We start from the raw sequence: 17259 nt of genomic DNA, 5'->3' as shown, positions 1-17259 counted from the left end.
ACTTTCAAAGATAATAGTAAATAAAAGGAAATGGTTAACAAAATTTTGTTATGTTTTTGTCAGCGGTTTTTACTCGGAGAGCATGCGTGTGGGAAGGGGTACGATTCTCGTCCTCAGAGCAAGTCGGCAATTCTCTTGTTGGCAAATTTATTGTTAGCAAATCGGAGATGGTGTCAAAAATTCAAGCGATGATGAGTTCAAGGCTCCGCAGTCAATGTTAGCATTGCTAAATAGCGTATCTCAAAACAACCAAAGTAATTACTCTAGCCAATCACAGCACACGCAAACAACACAATCAGCCAATCAGGACTCGGTGTAAGTACATGTAACCTGCGTCAAGCGCGGGAAAACGCATGTGATCAAGCCATGATTGGTTTTGGTTTGGCTTCCCATTGGTTTAAAAAATGGCGCGAACTTTGGAACCAATCACAGAGCGTAGTAAAGTGAAACTAAAGAAAACTTACCTTCGACTCTCAATTGAAAACCACTCTATTGCTTACAAGCGTTCCTATTTTACATTACTTTGTTATTTCTCGGCCGCGGTTTAAACTGCTGGCAGTTTTTTTTGGTGGTGATTCAGGTGAGACGAAAGATTCTTTTTCAGCAACAATTTTGTATAACAATATCATGGTAGTAGTGTCAGTAGCAGATCTAAAAGCTGAAGATGGTTTTAATTCAGAGATCCTCTGTGACCTTCACTCAAAACCTTTGTAGAGCGTATTAACCTGTAGTTTGCACTGAGTTTCAGGATTTTCGTGACGCGAGGGGGGGGGGGGGGTCCAATTCTCCCCTCCCCCTTTGCCATGCCCTTGGGAAGGTCCGATACTTAGTTTAGCTAAAGCGTGAGAGACATTTTGTAAAGAAAATTTACAAAACGCGGCAAACAAACTAGGTTAGCTTTTTCAGTTAACTTCCCTCTTGTTTCAAACATCTCGTATCGTTTCTCTTTTTCACAAAACGCAGCAAATGCTCAAATGACTCTACTTCAGTTTTGTCGTAAACATATTGGGCCAGTTATTTAAACAGAGTCTAACTAAGGCCGCGGCTTAAGACAGTCAGTGGGCCTCCAAATCTGTTTATAGGTGGTTTATTTTAAGTAGATAAATAATTTCCTAGTCTGGGATGCAAGCCTTCTTGTTACCGTCGGCAGCAGACAATGTTTAGATATGACTGCTGGCTAAATTGAAAATGGCTTAGAACGTGGTTTTGCTAAACACCGTCGAAACTGTCTTTTAATAACTCACCCATTGTATCGTTTCTATTTTTTACAAAACTGACACAGCAGCAAGCTTGTTTGTGCTGTTCAAACGATTTTAACACTTCCCTTTTTGAGCAAAACCCTTATCGTTTTTATTTTTTGCAAAACTGACTCAGCAAACAAGCTTATTTATCCTGTTCAAACGATTTTAATGTTTCCCTTTTGTTAGCAAAAACCTTTTATCGTTTTTATTGCTCGCAAAACTGACGCAACAAACGAGCTTGTTTATCCTGTTCAAATGTTTTTAGTACTTTCCTTTTGTTAGCAAAAACCTTTTATCGTTTTAAGTTTTCGCAAGACGCACGCAACAAATAAGCTGGTTTACCCTGTTCAAATGATTTTACTTGCCTTTTGTTAGCAAAAACCTTGTATCGTTTCAATTTTTCGCAAAACTGACGCAGCAGAGGAGGAAGTTTATGATTTTATTTCAATTTTGTCATAAACATATTAGCGAGATTTAGGGTCAGTTATTAAAAGACAGTTTAGACGGTGTTTAACAAAACCACGTTCTAAGCCATTTTCAATTTTGCCAACAGTCATATCTAAACATTGTCTGCTGCTGATGGTAACAAGAAGGCTTGCATCCCAGACTAGAAAACTGTTTATCTACTTAAAATAAACCACTTATAAACAGATTTGGAGGCTCACTGATTGTCTTAAGCCACAGCTTAAGTTAGACTTTAAATAACTGGCCCTAGAATAGCGTTTACCGCAAACGGCAAACGTGAGATTCGCGTTTATGTTTTCTTGAAAAAAATTGGTACAGAGAATAGTGCAAAATAATTCTGACCTTTGATGCAAAAGAAAAACTTCTCAATTTTACTGAGGAACTGAAAACAGCGAGCTCGAGCGGCAAATGTAGGATAAATATGGTCATGTGGTCATTTCAGGAGTGCACAAAGGGAAAATTTTCAAAATTGACTTGTTGTTGCTCGAAACTATTAATTGACATTTAATATAAGACATCTATTGTATCGTTCTATTTTTCGCAAAACTGAGGCAGCAAACGAGCTTGTTTATCCTGTAGAGATGATCTTACTTGCCTTTTGTTAGCAAAAACCTTTTATCGTTTCTATTGTTTTGTCACAAAACTGCCACCACAAACGAGCTTGTTTATCCTGTTCCGCGGTAAATCATTTGACTTCCCTTTTTTAGCAAAAACCTTTCATCGTCTCTATTTGGCAAAACTTGTTTATCCTGTTTAATTGATTTTAATACTTCCCTTTTGTTAGCAAAACCTTGTTTTTCAAGAACATCTTTTGAAAAATTTACAGACCTAAGCAAACGTGACGACAAAAGCGCAGAGCAGCTTGGCTTGCTTAAGTCCTGATGGTCAACTGATGTCCCGAATCCCGCAGGTTGGATCGAGAACGCGTTCGGGATCGGGATCGCATTTGGAGAACTATCGCAGAAAGATAATTTCTTCTCGATTGCTGAAGACATAAATTATGTATCCCCTTACGAAAGTCCCTGCTAACTATGGAATATATGAAAGGATTCGCCGATGAGTTAATTATGACAAAAACCGATACTATGTATAGTAGAATAGTATAGTATTCTTGTGGCGCGATTGCTGTCCAAAATATGCTCAGACGAAGGACATTTAAAGGAAGCATTGTGACGGCAAATACCAGAACTAGCGGGGTTAGAATTTTCTTGGCTCGTTTGTTTTGCTTCAGGCGAATGCTTTTAACCACGGCCACGGAACAATCATTTTTACCTCCTGTTATGGTGCGTTGTTCGCGTTTCATAGCTTTGATGAATGCGCTGCTCTGTTTTAGCTTGCAGAATATCGCGAGGTAGGTGAAAGATATGGCGATAAGGGGCAATATATAGGAGGACAATGTCAGTAACCCGATATAGACTCGCGGAATTATCGATTCACGATCCCACGAGGGCCAAACTGGGCCACACCATTTGCCTCTGTTCGGGAGCTCACGATATTCAACTACAAAATACAGCGGAAGACAGAAGATTATAAACGATAGCACCCATACACCAGCAGCAATAGTCGTAGCTCTTTGTAACTTATTGGCTCTGCGTATACCAGGTGTTCTAAATGTAACCAGTTCACGATATCGCTTTATAGCGATAACTGCAATGAACCAAACAGATGCTCCAAAGAATATCTCTGGAACGGGATACAAGTAGCGGCAAGTAAATTTTCCTAAAGGCCAGGTCAAAGGCGCTTTTTCCTTGATGGCAGCAAGCGGAAATGTTAACAGTAATGTGCCGAGGTCCGCAGTGGCTAAATTTTGTAAATAAAAATCGCCGGCTTGTTTTCTCTTTCCAAGTTTTCCTATGGTAATGATCACCAAAACGTTGCCGATAACTCCAAACAAAGCGATTAGCACCTCAAAAGCTAGCTTGAAGATCTCTTCAAACGGCATCTTCGATTCGTTAACGATGGCAAGCGAATTATTCGCCAGAGTGAAGTTCCTGGTTTGGCAAAGCGTACCCGTACAGTTGTCGTGGTGTGCAGTTGCCATTTCTTCAGAGTATTTGTTATGAGGCGCTAAACGGTTTAGCTCCCGAGTGCTTATAGTGGCATGGATCCAACGATCATTAAAGAACCTTAATTGTAAATACTCCTTTGTCAGAGGCTTTGGGCGGCAGTAAATTTACTATCTGCTGCAGGTGGACGTTTGCTGCAGTTTAGCACACTGGCGTCTTAAACAAAAGGTTGTCTTCATTCGTTTGCCGTCTGTGGAAGGAAGTTTTTTTGACTTGTTTTAAAAAGTGTCAAACCTGTGCATAATTTGTAAATTAAACCTATAAATGACAAGCTTACCTCGGGCGTTTAATAATGCATGTTATCAACGAACGAATATTTGGAGGGATACAACAAGTGAATCTGACAACAGAAAAAAGTGACCTTGAATATGTGAATAATGTGAATAATGTCAAATTAAAAGAGTTGGTGAATCGTAGATGTAAGAATCGTGTTCCGTGTTTTATGTTGATTAATTTTGCATTCAGTATGCGATCGTACCGTGCCAATAACCAGTAATTGAAAAATTCTTTGGGGGTCAAACCAACAGTTGGCAACAACCGAATAAATTTTTATTCTGACAATGTTTCCAACCAAGGTGTTACTGCGGGGGCCGCCGATAAATAGAAGTAGCTAAAGGAAGTAGTTACCGTGAGTCGCAAAACTTAAAAATATCTGGTACTGATATGCGCTCCTTTTATCGATTGATACGGTGGGAGGATGTCAGTTTAATGATGTTTTCGCGTTCCAAGACAAGAAGTATCTGAGTTTTTAATTCCTTGTTAACAAGGAAGACCCTGGAAAGGGACAGGCTAGCTCTGCGTGGGAAAACACAGAGAGTGGCAATTTTGGAGCCCATTTCTTCTTGCTGTGTTAGCGCGATGATGACCTTCCTCAGAGAGGATGTTCCGTGTCATGTGCCTTTGTTCTGATCACATATTGCATTTTTAATTATCCTTCTAAAGTAGGTTCCCATTAAATATACCCTTGGGGTATGTAGTTAATTTTTTTTTTGTTAGTGTCAATGAGGTTTCTCTCAAGCTTCCTAATAGCATTTCTTCGATGATACGAAGTAGTTTATAAGGTTTTGTTTGTCGTAAGTGTTCACTGTTGAGTTTCTCTACGTTTTCTCGTTATTAACTTTTCCTGTCAGGTCGTAGCTGACTCAAGTTTTTGCTCGCGATATAACATCAATTTGTCATGAAGACAAGTTGACGCCAGCCAGTAAAAAGGGGTTGAACTTGTACTAATCACTGTGACAATCTTCTGCTATATTATGCATGACTTCAATGTCGTATTTATCTTGCTTTATCGTTATTTATAAGTGTTGTTGTGAAATAAATGTGGTGTTACATTTTTAAGCCTGGTAAATAAATGATAGAGGTGTTTTCAAACAGTGACACAGGCATACTCGGAAAAAAGAAAATCTGAATTCTTCTAACAAAAATCGAATTTTGACCTTCCGATTACTAGTTCGGATGCTCTACTACGAAGCTACAGGAGACTCGTGGGAGCTGTGTCATTAAACTACAGTTTCATGCGACAAGCATCCTACATACTGCTTGGATTTTAATGTCAGTGAGTGGCATATGTGAAAGAAGTGTGATGTTATCACATTTCTTTCGCATGTGCCTCACAGCGGTATTCAAATCCTGGCAGTGTGCGGGATGTAATGTTATCACATTTTAGTCTTTCACATCTGCCTCACATCGATATTCAAATCCTAGCAGGATGCGGGATGTAATGTTATCATATTTCTTTCACTAATGCCTCACATCAATATTCAAATAAACCAAATTGATTGCAGGGCTGACACTAAGGCTATTTTATTGGCCCAAATAAATAATCTTTTGCAATTTTAGTTGAAATATTGGCTCAAATAAATAAGCCCTTTACTATTTTTTATTTACACGTAAAGTGACGTCTGGCACGTGCATTTCTACTACAAGAGATCCAGCTACGGAACGTCTTCAGAACAGTTTATTTTGCGTCGTGTAGTCCCCTGCATCCAAAAGATTCGTAATATTCAAATCCTAGCAGTATGCGGGATGTAATGTTATCACATTTCGTTCACGACATCAGTCAAATCCTAGCAAACTAAACTAGGCATCCTAAGACGTGTTCTGAGTGACATTTTCTTAACAAAGCTAACTTTTGCATGTAACCGATACTTACATAGTACATACTTTATTTAACGTGGAAAAACACGATTAGCTATTTGCTAGTTTCCAGGTGCTCCACGATTTAAAATTTAGTAACGTTCAGTAACTATAAAAAAAAATTATTTACATCGAACTTAAAATTGAAATTGAAATTTAGAATTTAAAATTAGTCGGAAAATATCAAATATCGACGAACTAAATGTGATAGATTATAAGTCAACTGGTATTAACATGAAAATCAGTTTGTCAAATCTTCTTCAAAAAGTCTTTTGAACCTGCCATAGAACGAATATCTCGATGTAGTGTGTTCCAGTGCTTTGTTGCAGCATAACGCCACGACTTAAGTCCGTATCTGATAGTGTTCACTTTAAGCATAGAAAGATTAAAATTTCCGCGAAGGTTATACTCTGTTCCCTTCTCTGTTGTAAGATTGTTAAAGCTGGATGGGGCCTTGCTTGGGTCTAACTATAGTTGTTTTCTGTTGTTCTGCATCACCGAAGCAAATCGAACTCCTTACTACACTCAGACTGTTTACTGTTCCTTATTATCTCGTGTGATTACCGAGATCGTTTCGTGTTTCGATCGAATTGCCGCCATCTGGTTTATAATGGCGAGCGCAGCCTTGGGAGAGCGCCATGACTGCAGAGAGGGCTCTTGTCAGGTGATATAGCTTTTGGGAGGAGGGGCGAGAAAAATTATGAATTTTTCAGAAGCGATTTTCTATGAAAATACTCGTCAAAATGGCGTCGAAGACCGTGATAAGGCCTATTACATATGATTCTACGAACAAATTTGATATGAAATTCGCGTAACTTACTTCCTTCACACGTCCTGCGAACTGAGTGGAAAGTTTCTAATTTCGTCGCCCCCGGGGGCAAGTAGACTGTTAAAAGCCCCGCACAGGAGGACATCGGTACCGTACTTCAGAAACAAATAAAACACAAATCAGTTTGGGTTTGTTGGTAAAAAATCGACATTGTGACGGACGTTTAGCGTGGTATCAGAAGGTTTTTTATTAAATTTTTTAAATTGTCAGCACATTGTAGATTTTGATTGAGCAGATATAACGAGCTCACTTCTTACCTCTGTCATTAGAGTTGAAGTCTTGTCTCGGGGTTGCTCGACCTGTGTAGCCACCACACACTGCTGTTTAATGGCCAGGTTATTTTATCTGGAATGATCGATCTATTCCGTGTTTGGAAGCAGAGTGTGGGTTAGTATGTGTTTTGTTGACAGGTAGTATTTCGATTTAACTTTCAATACGTTTATATTATTACTTTCATCGAGAGGGAAGCATGTTAGATCGTAATTCGTGACATTTTCTTCAGAATAAGACCTCAATTCGTAGCTGTCACAAGTAAATGGTTTGGAATGGCGCTGATAACTTGATAATACTAAAGAAAGTTTTTTTCCCAAAGAATATCTAGCTTCAAAATCAGTGAATGGAAGACATTTCCCATCCATACCTGAAAAAAGATCTATGATCGTCCTAATTCCTCTTACCAAAACACTCCTTAAAAGAGGAAGGTTTCGCTCCGATTAATATCTCTTTATTGTTGAAGAGAATTGTATCACGAGCAGCTTTGTTACCAAATAGGATTTTATAGCTGTAAGTTCATCAAAAAGAGTACAATGGCTCTGTAATTAAGCGCGATAGGTATTCACAGTCTTTGAACCGATAGTTACAAGTTAATAGAAAACCCAGGCCGCCACATTTCTTAAAATTATAGTTCGGGATTGTGTTCCACTTGACGTGGCCATCCTTTAAGAGTCAAGGAATCCCTGCTAATCGTAATGCTTTTACAGAAAGGTGTATTGCAATCTTACTAGTTAGTTACTAAAATGTTAGCTAAATGTATTGAACGTGACTTCCTGCAGAAGGTGTATTGCAATCTTACTAGTTAGTTACTAAAATGTTAGCTTAATGTATTGAACGTGACTTTTGCAGAAGGTGTATTGCAACTTTTCTAGTTAGTTACTAAAATCACGTTTTCTAAATGAAGCGAACCGAACTTCCTGCAGAAGATGCATTGCAACCTTACTAGTTAGTTACTAAAATGTTAGCTAAATATGTCGAACGTGACTTCCTGCAGAAGCGTTTATTGTAACTTTACTAGTTAGTTACTAAAATGTTAGCTAAATGTATTGAACGTGACTTCTTGCAGAATGGTGTATTAGGACTTTGCTAGTTAGTTACTAAAATCACGGTTGCTAAATATATCGAACGGAACTTCCTACTAGTTAGTTACTAAAATGTTAGCTAAATATGCCGAACCTGACTTCCTGCAGACGGGTTTATTGTAACCTTATCAGTTAGTTACTAAAATGTTAGCTAAATGTATTGAACGTGACTTCTTGCAGAATGGTGTATTGGGACCTTACGATGCCAACCGCTTCGAATATGAGCTCTATGTGGTGTTTGCTTTATATAAGGTTTGGTCCTTTTGTAATTTCCTTTTTGCGATCGACACATAGATTGTTAAACCATTATACAGTGTCTTACAAAGCGTTGAAGTCATCAACGTCCAACATTTATTTCTGACCAACAACGGTTGCATTAATAACAAAGTATTCAACATTTGGAATAAACGTGATGGTATATTTTAAGCTAGCCTCCCACGCAGACGTTTTTATGGAAGTCGTATTAAATCCTTTGTGAGGAGGAGGTAATACCAGTCCCCAAAAAGCGACCACGTGGTAAGCAAATGATCATGATGTATTATTTCGTGAGGGACACAGACATACTTGCAAAAAGAAAATCCGAGGTGCTCCTATCAGGAGTCGAACCTAAGACCTTCCGATTTCTTGTCCTGTCATGCATCAGTCAATTGAAATCCTGGCCCCCCGACCTCCGGGACATAGCGGGGAATTTAACATTAGCGCGGTGTTAAAACACCGCTAATTTCCCCGCCCCTCGGGTCAAGTAGACTGTTAAAGGCCCCGCATAGGAGGGCATCAGTACCGTACTTCAGAAACAAATAAAATACAAATCAGTTTGGGTTTGTTAGTAAAAATCGACATTGTGACGGACGTTTAGCGTGGTATCAGAAGATTTTTCATTTAAATTTTTAAATTGTCAGCACATTGCAGATTTTGATTGAGCAGATATAACGAGCTCACTTCTTACCTCTGTGATTCGAGTTGAAGTCTTGTCTTGGGGTTGCTCGACCTGTGTAGCCACTGCACACTGCTGTTCAACGGCCTAGACCGCCCGAAGTTGTAATTGGAAGGTCACAGGCTCGACTCCTGTTAGGAGCACTCGGATTTCTTTTTCCCGAGTATGCCTGTGTCATTCACTGAATATTACATCATTCTCATTTATTCACCAGGCTTAAAATATTCCATCACATTTATTTCATTGCACATATGCCACACGTGACATTCCAATCCTAGTAGTATGCAGGATGTTTGTCCCATGAACCTAGTTTAATGGCCTTAGCTCCCACGAGTCTCCTGTAGCTCAGTGGTAGAGCATCCGAACTAGTAATCGGACGGTCTTAGGTTCGACTCCTGATAGGAGCACTCGGATTTCCCTTTTCCGAGTATGTCTGTGTCATTCACTGAATGGTACATCATTCTCATTTCTTTCACCAGGCTTAAAATATACCATCACATTTGGCATTGCGCATATATACTACATATCGACATTCAAATCCTAGCAGTATGCAGGACGTGATGTTTGTCACTACAAACCTAGTTTAGTTTAGTTTAGTTTAGTTTTTTTCCACGTATTTTTCAAACTTTAATTCAAGGAGCCGTTATTATATTTTCCTTCAGTATAGCTCTGGCCCTGAGGAAGACTAATTCTATTAGTCGAAATATTGGCCACTAATAAATCTGCCCTTTGCCGTAGTGCCAGCCTTGCATTCAGTTTTGTATTTTCACGTTAAGTGACGCCTGACACGAGGACTTTCACAAGAGAGGTCCGGCAAAATTACCAGCAAGTTTAATTCCTGCATTGTGTGGACCTCTGCATTCAAAGGTTTTTCTAGTTTAGAAGGTGATAGGTAACTGATAGCTGATCACTGCGTTCCAGAGGAAAAATCGACAGGGAGGTAGCAGAAAATGGAATTAAGAACCCTTAACGCCGAAAACATAACTTAATTGTCCTCTTGCGAAAGTCCCTACTAAATACAGAATAAATTACAGGATTCGCTGACGAGTTAATGGCAACAAGAACTGTTGTAACAAACAGTAGCTCTTTATAATATTCCTTTGCCGTCATTGTCGGCCAGAATACCAAGGCAATACGTAAAATGTGTAAGGGAGCCATTGTAAACGCAAATACTAGAACGATTGGAGTTAGAATTTTCCTGACTCGGTTGTTGTGGTTTAGGCGAATGCTTTTGAATTTCCATTCGTTTTCGTCAGCATTTTGTTCCCAATTCATTGCTTTGATGAATTTATTGCTACGCTTTATTGTGCGAGATATCGCGAGATAGGTCAAGGATATGACGATAAGGGGCAACATGTACGAAGATAAAGTCAGTAATCCTATATAGACTTTCGCTATCAGGAACCTGCGATCCCACGCGGGCCAAACTGGGCCACACCATTTGCCTCCGTTTGGAAGCTCGCGATATTCAACAACAAAATACAGTGGAACACAGAAGATTAGAAAGGATATCAACCAAACACCAGCACTGATAGTCTTGGCTCTTCGTAATAAAGTCTTGCATTTGTTTTTAAGAGTCGTTTTTACAGTAACCACTTTACGATATCTCTCTATAGCGATGACGGCAATGTAGCAAGCGGATGCTCCATGGAATATATCGGGAACAGAGTACAGGTAGCGGCAAGTGAACTCTCCCAACGGCCAGTTCAAGGGCGTCTTTCTTTTGATTAAAACAAGAGGAAATGCTAACAGCAGTAGTCCGAGGTCCGCAATGGCCAAATTGTGTACATACAAGTCGGTTGGCTGTTTCTTCTTTCCAAGTCTACTAACGACAATGATCACCAAACCATTGCCCAGAACTCCAAACAAAGCGATTAGCACCTCAAAAGTGAGCTTGAGGACATCTTCAAGAGGCATCTCCTTTTCATCAAATGCAGTATGTGAATCATTTCTCTCAGAGACGTTCATGATACCACAATGCGTTCTCGTGCAATTGTCTTCAACTTGAGTTGCCAATTCTCCAAACGTTTTTATGTAAAATATATGAAAATCAAGCTGACAAGTAGTGTTGATTCAAACTCGAACCAGTTTGAGGCTTAACTCCAATGACATTCATCGATCTTCCAGTTGTGTGGAAATTTAACTGTTAATTTCTCTAGACGTCTTATTCCCAATTAGCTCTAATGCACTTAATGTTACAGTTATCTGTATTGCAATATGATGACCTTTATATAGAATTAATTCTGTGACTTAAACGTGACCGATTCGTTGTCTCCCTTGAGCATTCCTCGTGGTTTCTTGGAATGCGAATGTTAGATACAGTGCTGCACGAGGTTCGACTTTGTGAAATTCGAGTTATTGGGAAATGTTAGTCTGCTAGAAAAATAGAGAAGTTTGAGTAATTTGATAGCAGTTTCTAAATATCCTGATTTAAGAGCTATACGTTTAAATGGATTTACTACATAATGCTATATCACGTGTACAATATAAGTGACATGGGAGTTTAAAATTAGGGTTTTCAGATTTGGCGGAATTTTACGAACGTTCGCTCGAATTTTTGGGCGCTTTCGGAAATTGGGTTCAGGTAACAGGGGAATCACGATTATAACAGCCTTGGTTTTAGCTCAAGTGACTCTCTTCCGTTAAGTGACGTGTTATTTTTTTTAATTTCACTTAATTCTGTTCGGATATTAATTACATTCCCGAAAGGAGTAAAAGCATTCTGTGATATTCGTACAGTTAATTTCACAATACAGTACTTTTTCAGAACTTTGTTGCTTCGATGTTTGTTCCCCCAAAGATTGGACTTGTGTCTTGTTTTCAACAGCTTGTCTTCATAGTTTGCTTTTTTGAAGCAACAAGCAACTCGCGGCAACCTGATACAATCGCTAGCACATCGGACTGAAAATATATAATACGTTGTTTACTACTCAGCCCTAAATTCGTAATTGCTACCAAAAAACTCAACCAAAAGACACTACTGATGTGCTACGACTAAAAAAGTCACCAAAACACCCATGGCTAAACAAGTTGGTGATATGGTTGCATTCTACCTTAAGGAGAACTATCTGAGCGGGATAATATTTTTCGATGTTGGTTGTTGAGGTTGTTGTTTGAGGGAGGCAACTTGTCCAAGTGGCTAGGGCGCCGGAATAAACAGACGAAGTGCATACAGACTCAAATGCTGACCAGTTTGGCACGAGTCGAGGGTTGGTCAAACCCTGTGTACAAGAAATATTAATATTGAGCCCTGTTTACCCGTTGTGGCGAATACGTACGGTTTTTTCCCCACACTTTTCTGTAGCAACAACCATAAACAAACAAATGTCTGTTCTCTGACTCGCTCTTTACGTTGTAAAAACTTTACACGCCTTGTGTTGTTCGGTCGTGCACACGGACAGAGTATTTATGATTTAGGTATTTAATCTGATTAACATTTGTTGTAACATCACTGAAACACGATATCAAACATTTCATCAATGAAACTATATGAAACAGCTGTGATACCTCAATATGTCTGTAAATAGAGCGTTTTCATTCACGTGACTACCGGCCATATTGGTTTACTGAAACAAAAAAAAGTATTTGCATAAAAATAGAGTTGAATTCCCAGAGGTTTAGTTTGGGGTACCAACATGGCCGCCATTTCTTTGTTTTGGGACACCAACATTGCCTCCGTGACGTCATGTGAAAACACTATAGAAAACTTTGAAACTTTGATCCCAGTTGATGTAACATAAGTGTAGTTTTTTTTTTTCTGGTAACGGCTTGTCGGGTATCCAATTGAGTGTCCTAGCGAATGAGAGTTTAATTCTCTTATTTAACTGTTTGTCAATGAAGTAAACAATATAAAAAAACCCACGATCACTTATACAAGCAATACAAATTGTACCTTTTAAATACCCAATGAGTGTTTGATTTCTCTGCCCTCACTATTACTTATCATCTCTATTGATTTATATGTAAAAATTGTAGTATGATTTTATGCACTCTTAATTTTCTTGTCTTTTGTTTTGTGCTACTTAGTTAGTTGCACGTTATACGCCAGTTAGCTGCACGTGGTAGTGACCAACTCGAAAGCCTAAGCCCCTTTGGTCACTGTGCACATTTTATCTTTGATGATTTATGTAATTTAATGTTGTCTTTATGTTACTTTTGTGATGTATCGTAATTTCCCTTTGTAGTAGACTATTGAAATAGTGCATAAATAAAAAAATGTGATGAAGAGAAATTGTGTCAAAATTGTCGCCAGTCGGATTGTTTGTCTATCAGGACACGGGGGGAAAATTACTCGATATGGTGTTAAGTTGCCCTTTCGATAATTAGGGAACTGGCAACGATATGCCACAATTGATACAACAATGATATCAAAAAAGCATTAATATAGGTGAACAAGTTATGGTCATTTTCTCTACATAATGGGTTACCATAGTCCATAGCGACAGTCTAACCTGTTAAAAACAGCCCTCATTTTACCTTTTTAACTCAAAACCGAGCTCAGTGACCCCCTTTTTAAGTATGGAATGGTAATCAGCATAAATAAATACAGCATGAAACATATATTTTGAACTGCGGATGAAAGATCAAATAGAGGAAAGATCCTCGTAGTTACTACGCAACTGAAGCAGTTGCGAAAAGAAAGCCTGAAAAAAAATTCAGGCTTGAACGGGATTCGAACCGAACTGCACAGGCATCGCAGAGGCCATGGGTTCGAATCCCGTTCAAGCCTGGATTTTTTTCCAGGCTTTCTTTTCGCGACTGCTGAAGTTGCGTAGTAACTGCGAGGATCTTTCTTCTATTTGGTAATCAGCATGTTGAAATGCAATGTTTTGCAAAGTTTAAAAAAGTTGTACCAGAGGGGTTCAGATCCACCTTAATTAAATTATATATTTTAAAACTTTGCAAAACATTGTATCTAAACATGCTGATTACAGTTCCAAAATAAAAGAAAAAGGATGGGGTTACCGAGATCGTTTTTTATTTATAACCACTTAAATGGTAAAATTAGGTGTGTTGTGAAGAGGTCATACTGTTACCATGGTAACCTGTTATGTCAAGAAAATGACCATAAATTTTCCACAAATGTTTAGGCATGTTTGTGATACCATTATTGTTGTGACAAGTGATAAAAAATGGCTCTAATTTCTCATTTGCTTCCTTAACGTGTACGCACTTCCTACCAATTTTGTTGTTGGACAAGTTACTTTTTAAGTGCACCTAACCCCAAATTTTTTTTCTCTTAATTAAATCTTTGCACCTGTTCGAAACATATTGCGCTATTTGGGGCCTTTTTCAACCAAATCTTGACTTTTTATAGGCTGTAAAAGTTACGAAATCTAGCCATCATCTGTCCCATGACCGAGCCGGTAGGGGCATGGGTTTATTCCTTACTTGACGTCACAAACTGATTTGCATTGTATTAAGTCTTTGTGAAAATGCATGCAAAGCAGTTTGTGACATCATGTAAGGAATAGACCCATGCCCCTTACCAGCTCGGTCATGGGACAGATGATGGCTAGATTTGGTAACTTTTACAGCCTAAAAATAGTCAAGATTTGGGTGAAAAAAGGCGCAAAAAGGATCAATGTGTTTCGAACAGGTGCAAAGATTTATTTAAGCGAAAACAAATTTGGGGGTTAGGTGCACTTTAAGTTACTTTTAAGTTGCAGCGAGTTGGAATAATCGCGAAGTAGTTCCAGCAACGTGAATTTGTACTTTCAAGGCCTGTTGTGGGAATTTCAGTGACATCCACCGAGTGGCTCTTCGTCCACTGTTTCCATGTCGAATTGGAATTTCGGTATTCAGTGTTAAATAACCCTCACTAATAAGCAATACTATTTAATTTGATAAATTTTCACTAAATTAAGTGGGAAAAATACAACTATAAGAAGTATATTGATTAAAGCGAAAAATATAAATTTTGAATCCATGGTTGGCAAAAAGCGGCGCCGCTTTCAGCCACCAAAATAAGAGGTTGTCCCTTGGTCTCACTGTAGTTTCGGTCAATTGGAAGGAGTTAGCAGACAACACACCTACTAGCCGTTTTCTTTTAAGAATAAGTCATTCGTTGAGTTGATTTTACGTCCTTGTTTTTTGTCCTGTAATGGCGGCTGATAGTGAATACATGCACTAAACGAAGACTCAGGAATAATTTATGATTTGATTAAATTCCGATTAAATTTGTATAAAGTTTACAACTGATCGAGCGAGTGACAATCAGCCCACATTCAATCTCGTCCCCAGAGCCCGCGCGTTTTAGGCCAGCGGTGGCCACACGTCCACGAGCTCTGACACGAGCTCTGGGCTAATAAAAAACCGGAAGCAAGGATCCTGCTTCCGGTTTAAAGGGGGATACTGCTGACCGAGAGGAAGACAGCCTCTGGTAAAGAGCATCAAAGGCAAAGAAAACGAGTGAAAAAGGCGACAACCTCCATCTCTCCCGTTTACCAGTGATTGTCATTCATGTGAGACCTTGAAAACAAAACAACCAAAACAAAGACCGCGTAAAATCTGGGTTTGTCGGCGATATTTGCCTCTCTCAACCGCGACAAATAAATTTTGCACATTTTCAGGTTATTTTAGAAAACCAAACATTTTCCATAGGCAGGGGTAAAAAAACATATATACTTAGGCTATGGCGATTAGAAACCATTTGTTGTACTATGCAGTACTATGCTCATTTGAAATTAAATTAAGCTTGTTTTCCCTTGTAAAATGTAGTTTTTAAAACTTTAAAATGGGGGTGAATACACGCAGTCCACGCAGTATGAGATAGCCAAGGTTTCTCATGACACCACAGTAAAGTTAATAGCGAAACGAAAATAGAGCCTGGTCGGAGGTTATATAAGCTTCAACCTAATTAACTAAAACAGGGTAAAGATTTTCAAACAACATTCGATAAACTTCAGCAAGATATTGTTCCCAACCTGATTGCCGTCGACGACAAATACCAACAAATGTTTACAAACATAAGCTTAATTATTTTTTCCGCCGTGAAATTTACAAACGATAGGTTTCACAAGATCAGCTTTTGCTTATATTACCCAGATACCATGATCCCAGAATAAATACAATAAAATGGCAGAAGTACATTTAATAACAAGACACAACTCTGTAAACGTTCAACCGAAATAACCAGCAACTTGAAAATCTAAGCTTATCAGAAAGATCGGCAATTTTATTTTCAATTCACACACTAAGTGTAAGCTTAAGAAACTCACCCTGAAAAAAAGTATTTTACCTGCACTCAATGTGGTTTATCAGTCCTATAAGCTGCAAACTTACAAAGCTCACAAATGAACTATTGTGTAAAGAGTGACAACGATCGCTATTCCAAGCGATAATATTTTTGTCTTTCTGTCCATCCGCTTTCTGAACCACTTTTTGGGCCACGCATTCTTGAATACTCCACTTTTACGCAGTGGTAACAAAGGCCATTGGATTTCCTTGTTCAAGTTCAATTATATTTCTGCTGGGCTGCTGAAAGAATATCTTTTCCTGTTCAACAAAGTAATCTTCAATAAATTCTGCTCCAGTCAGATCAACTCGCAGACTCCGCGGTGCGAATGGATTACAAGTTTGCTTTTCTCAGTTCCTTCAACAGCACGAGAAAGGCTGTTTAACTCTTATCCGCCTTAAACAATGTTAAGAACGATTTTAAACGGCCAGCATTGACTATGAACCACATTTCAGAGTCGATAATTAGAGGAGTTTTTCCGACCTTCGCTAGCCTCGACTGTCGCAAGTGTCATACTGTCATTCAGCTTTGTCAAACGCTGCAACATATCGCAAAGGTTTTCGCGCCTTTTTTGTTTAGTCATGTGATTTGACTTGTTATCTTTTTCGTGCTTAAGGTAATTACTGCAAGAAAAAAAAAGCGTATGAAAATTTAGTTGCATTTCGATTCTATGGCGGTTTTTGCTTCGATATCTTTGACAGCCTATTTCATTTCTTGTTTTGAAACCCCCGATTCAAAGACACTTCCGGTAAAATGTAATATCCAATCAGATTTCGTTTTGCAGGATTTCGACATTGATTAGCCCAGAGGTCTTGCTTCCTTGGTGCTGACCAAAAGGAACGCAGCCTCTGGGAACGAGATTGGCCCACATTACGATAACTCATTCATTGCGCATGCGCGCATTCACGAGTTAAAAACTAAACGCTATTCACTAAAAGAACATGTAAATGAGCTTGGGCATGATAATCAATGGAAATATTGGTGAGATATGCTGAA

General features: G+C 38.8%; 2 protein-coding genes across 2 annotated transcripts; both read right to left on the bottom strand.

Moving 5' to 3' along the window:
* Positions 1-2074: 2074 nt before the first annotated feature.
* LOC146463552 (somatostatin receptor type 2-like) lies at positions 2075-5087 on the bottom strand. Its single transcript, XM_085084310.1, has one exon. It carries the CDS (start codon positions 3745-3747, stop codon positions 2578-2580), a length of 1170 nt encoding a protein of 389 aa, XP_084940436.1. The 5' UTR covers positions 3748-5087; the 3' UTR covers positions 2075-2577.
* A 3089-nt stretch (positions 5088-8176) lies between these two features.
* On the bottom strand, positions 8177-13322 carry LOC146463551 (somatostatin receptor type 5-like). The gene has a single exon (XM_085084056.1). The coding sequence runs from the start codon at positions 10992-10994 to the stop codon at positions 9993-9995; it is 1002 nt and encodes a 333-aa protein (XP_084940182.1). The 5' UTR covers positions 10995-13322; the 3' UTR covers positions 8177-9992.
* Between the last annotated feature and the right edge of the window lie 3937 nt (positions 13323-17259).

The sequence above is a fragment of the Pavona decussata genome, unplaced genomic scaffold (assembly GCF_977016875.1).
Source record: "Pavona decussata unplaced genomic scaffold, jaPavDecu1.1 SCAFFOLD_175, whole genome shotgun sequence".
Taxonomy (NCBI): Eukaryota; Metazoa; Cnidaria; class Anthozoa; order Scleractinia; family Agariciidae; genus Pavona; species Pavona decussata.
The sequence above is the reverse complement of the archived record's forward strand: the minus strand, read 5'-3'. Positions and strand labels throughout refer to the sequence as shown.

Coding starts and splice junctions, on each gene's coding strand:
- LOC146463552 (XM_085084310.1), bottom strand. CDS start 3,747: ATGGCAACTGCACACCACGACAACTGTACGGGTACGCTTTGCCAAACC.
- LOC146463551 (XM_085084056.1), bottom strand. CDS start 10,994: ATGAACGTCTCTGAGAGAAATGATTCACATACTGCATTTGATGAAAAG.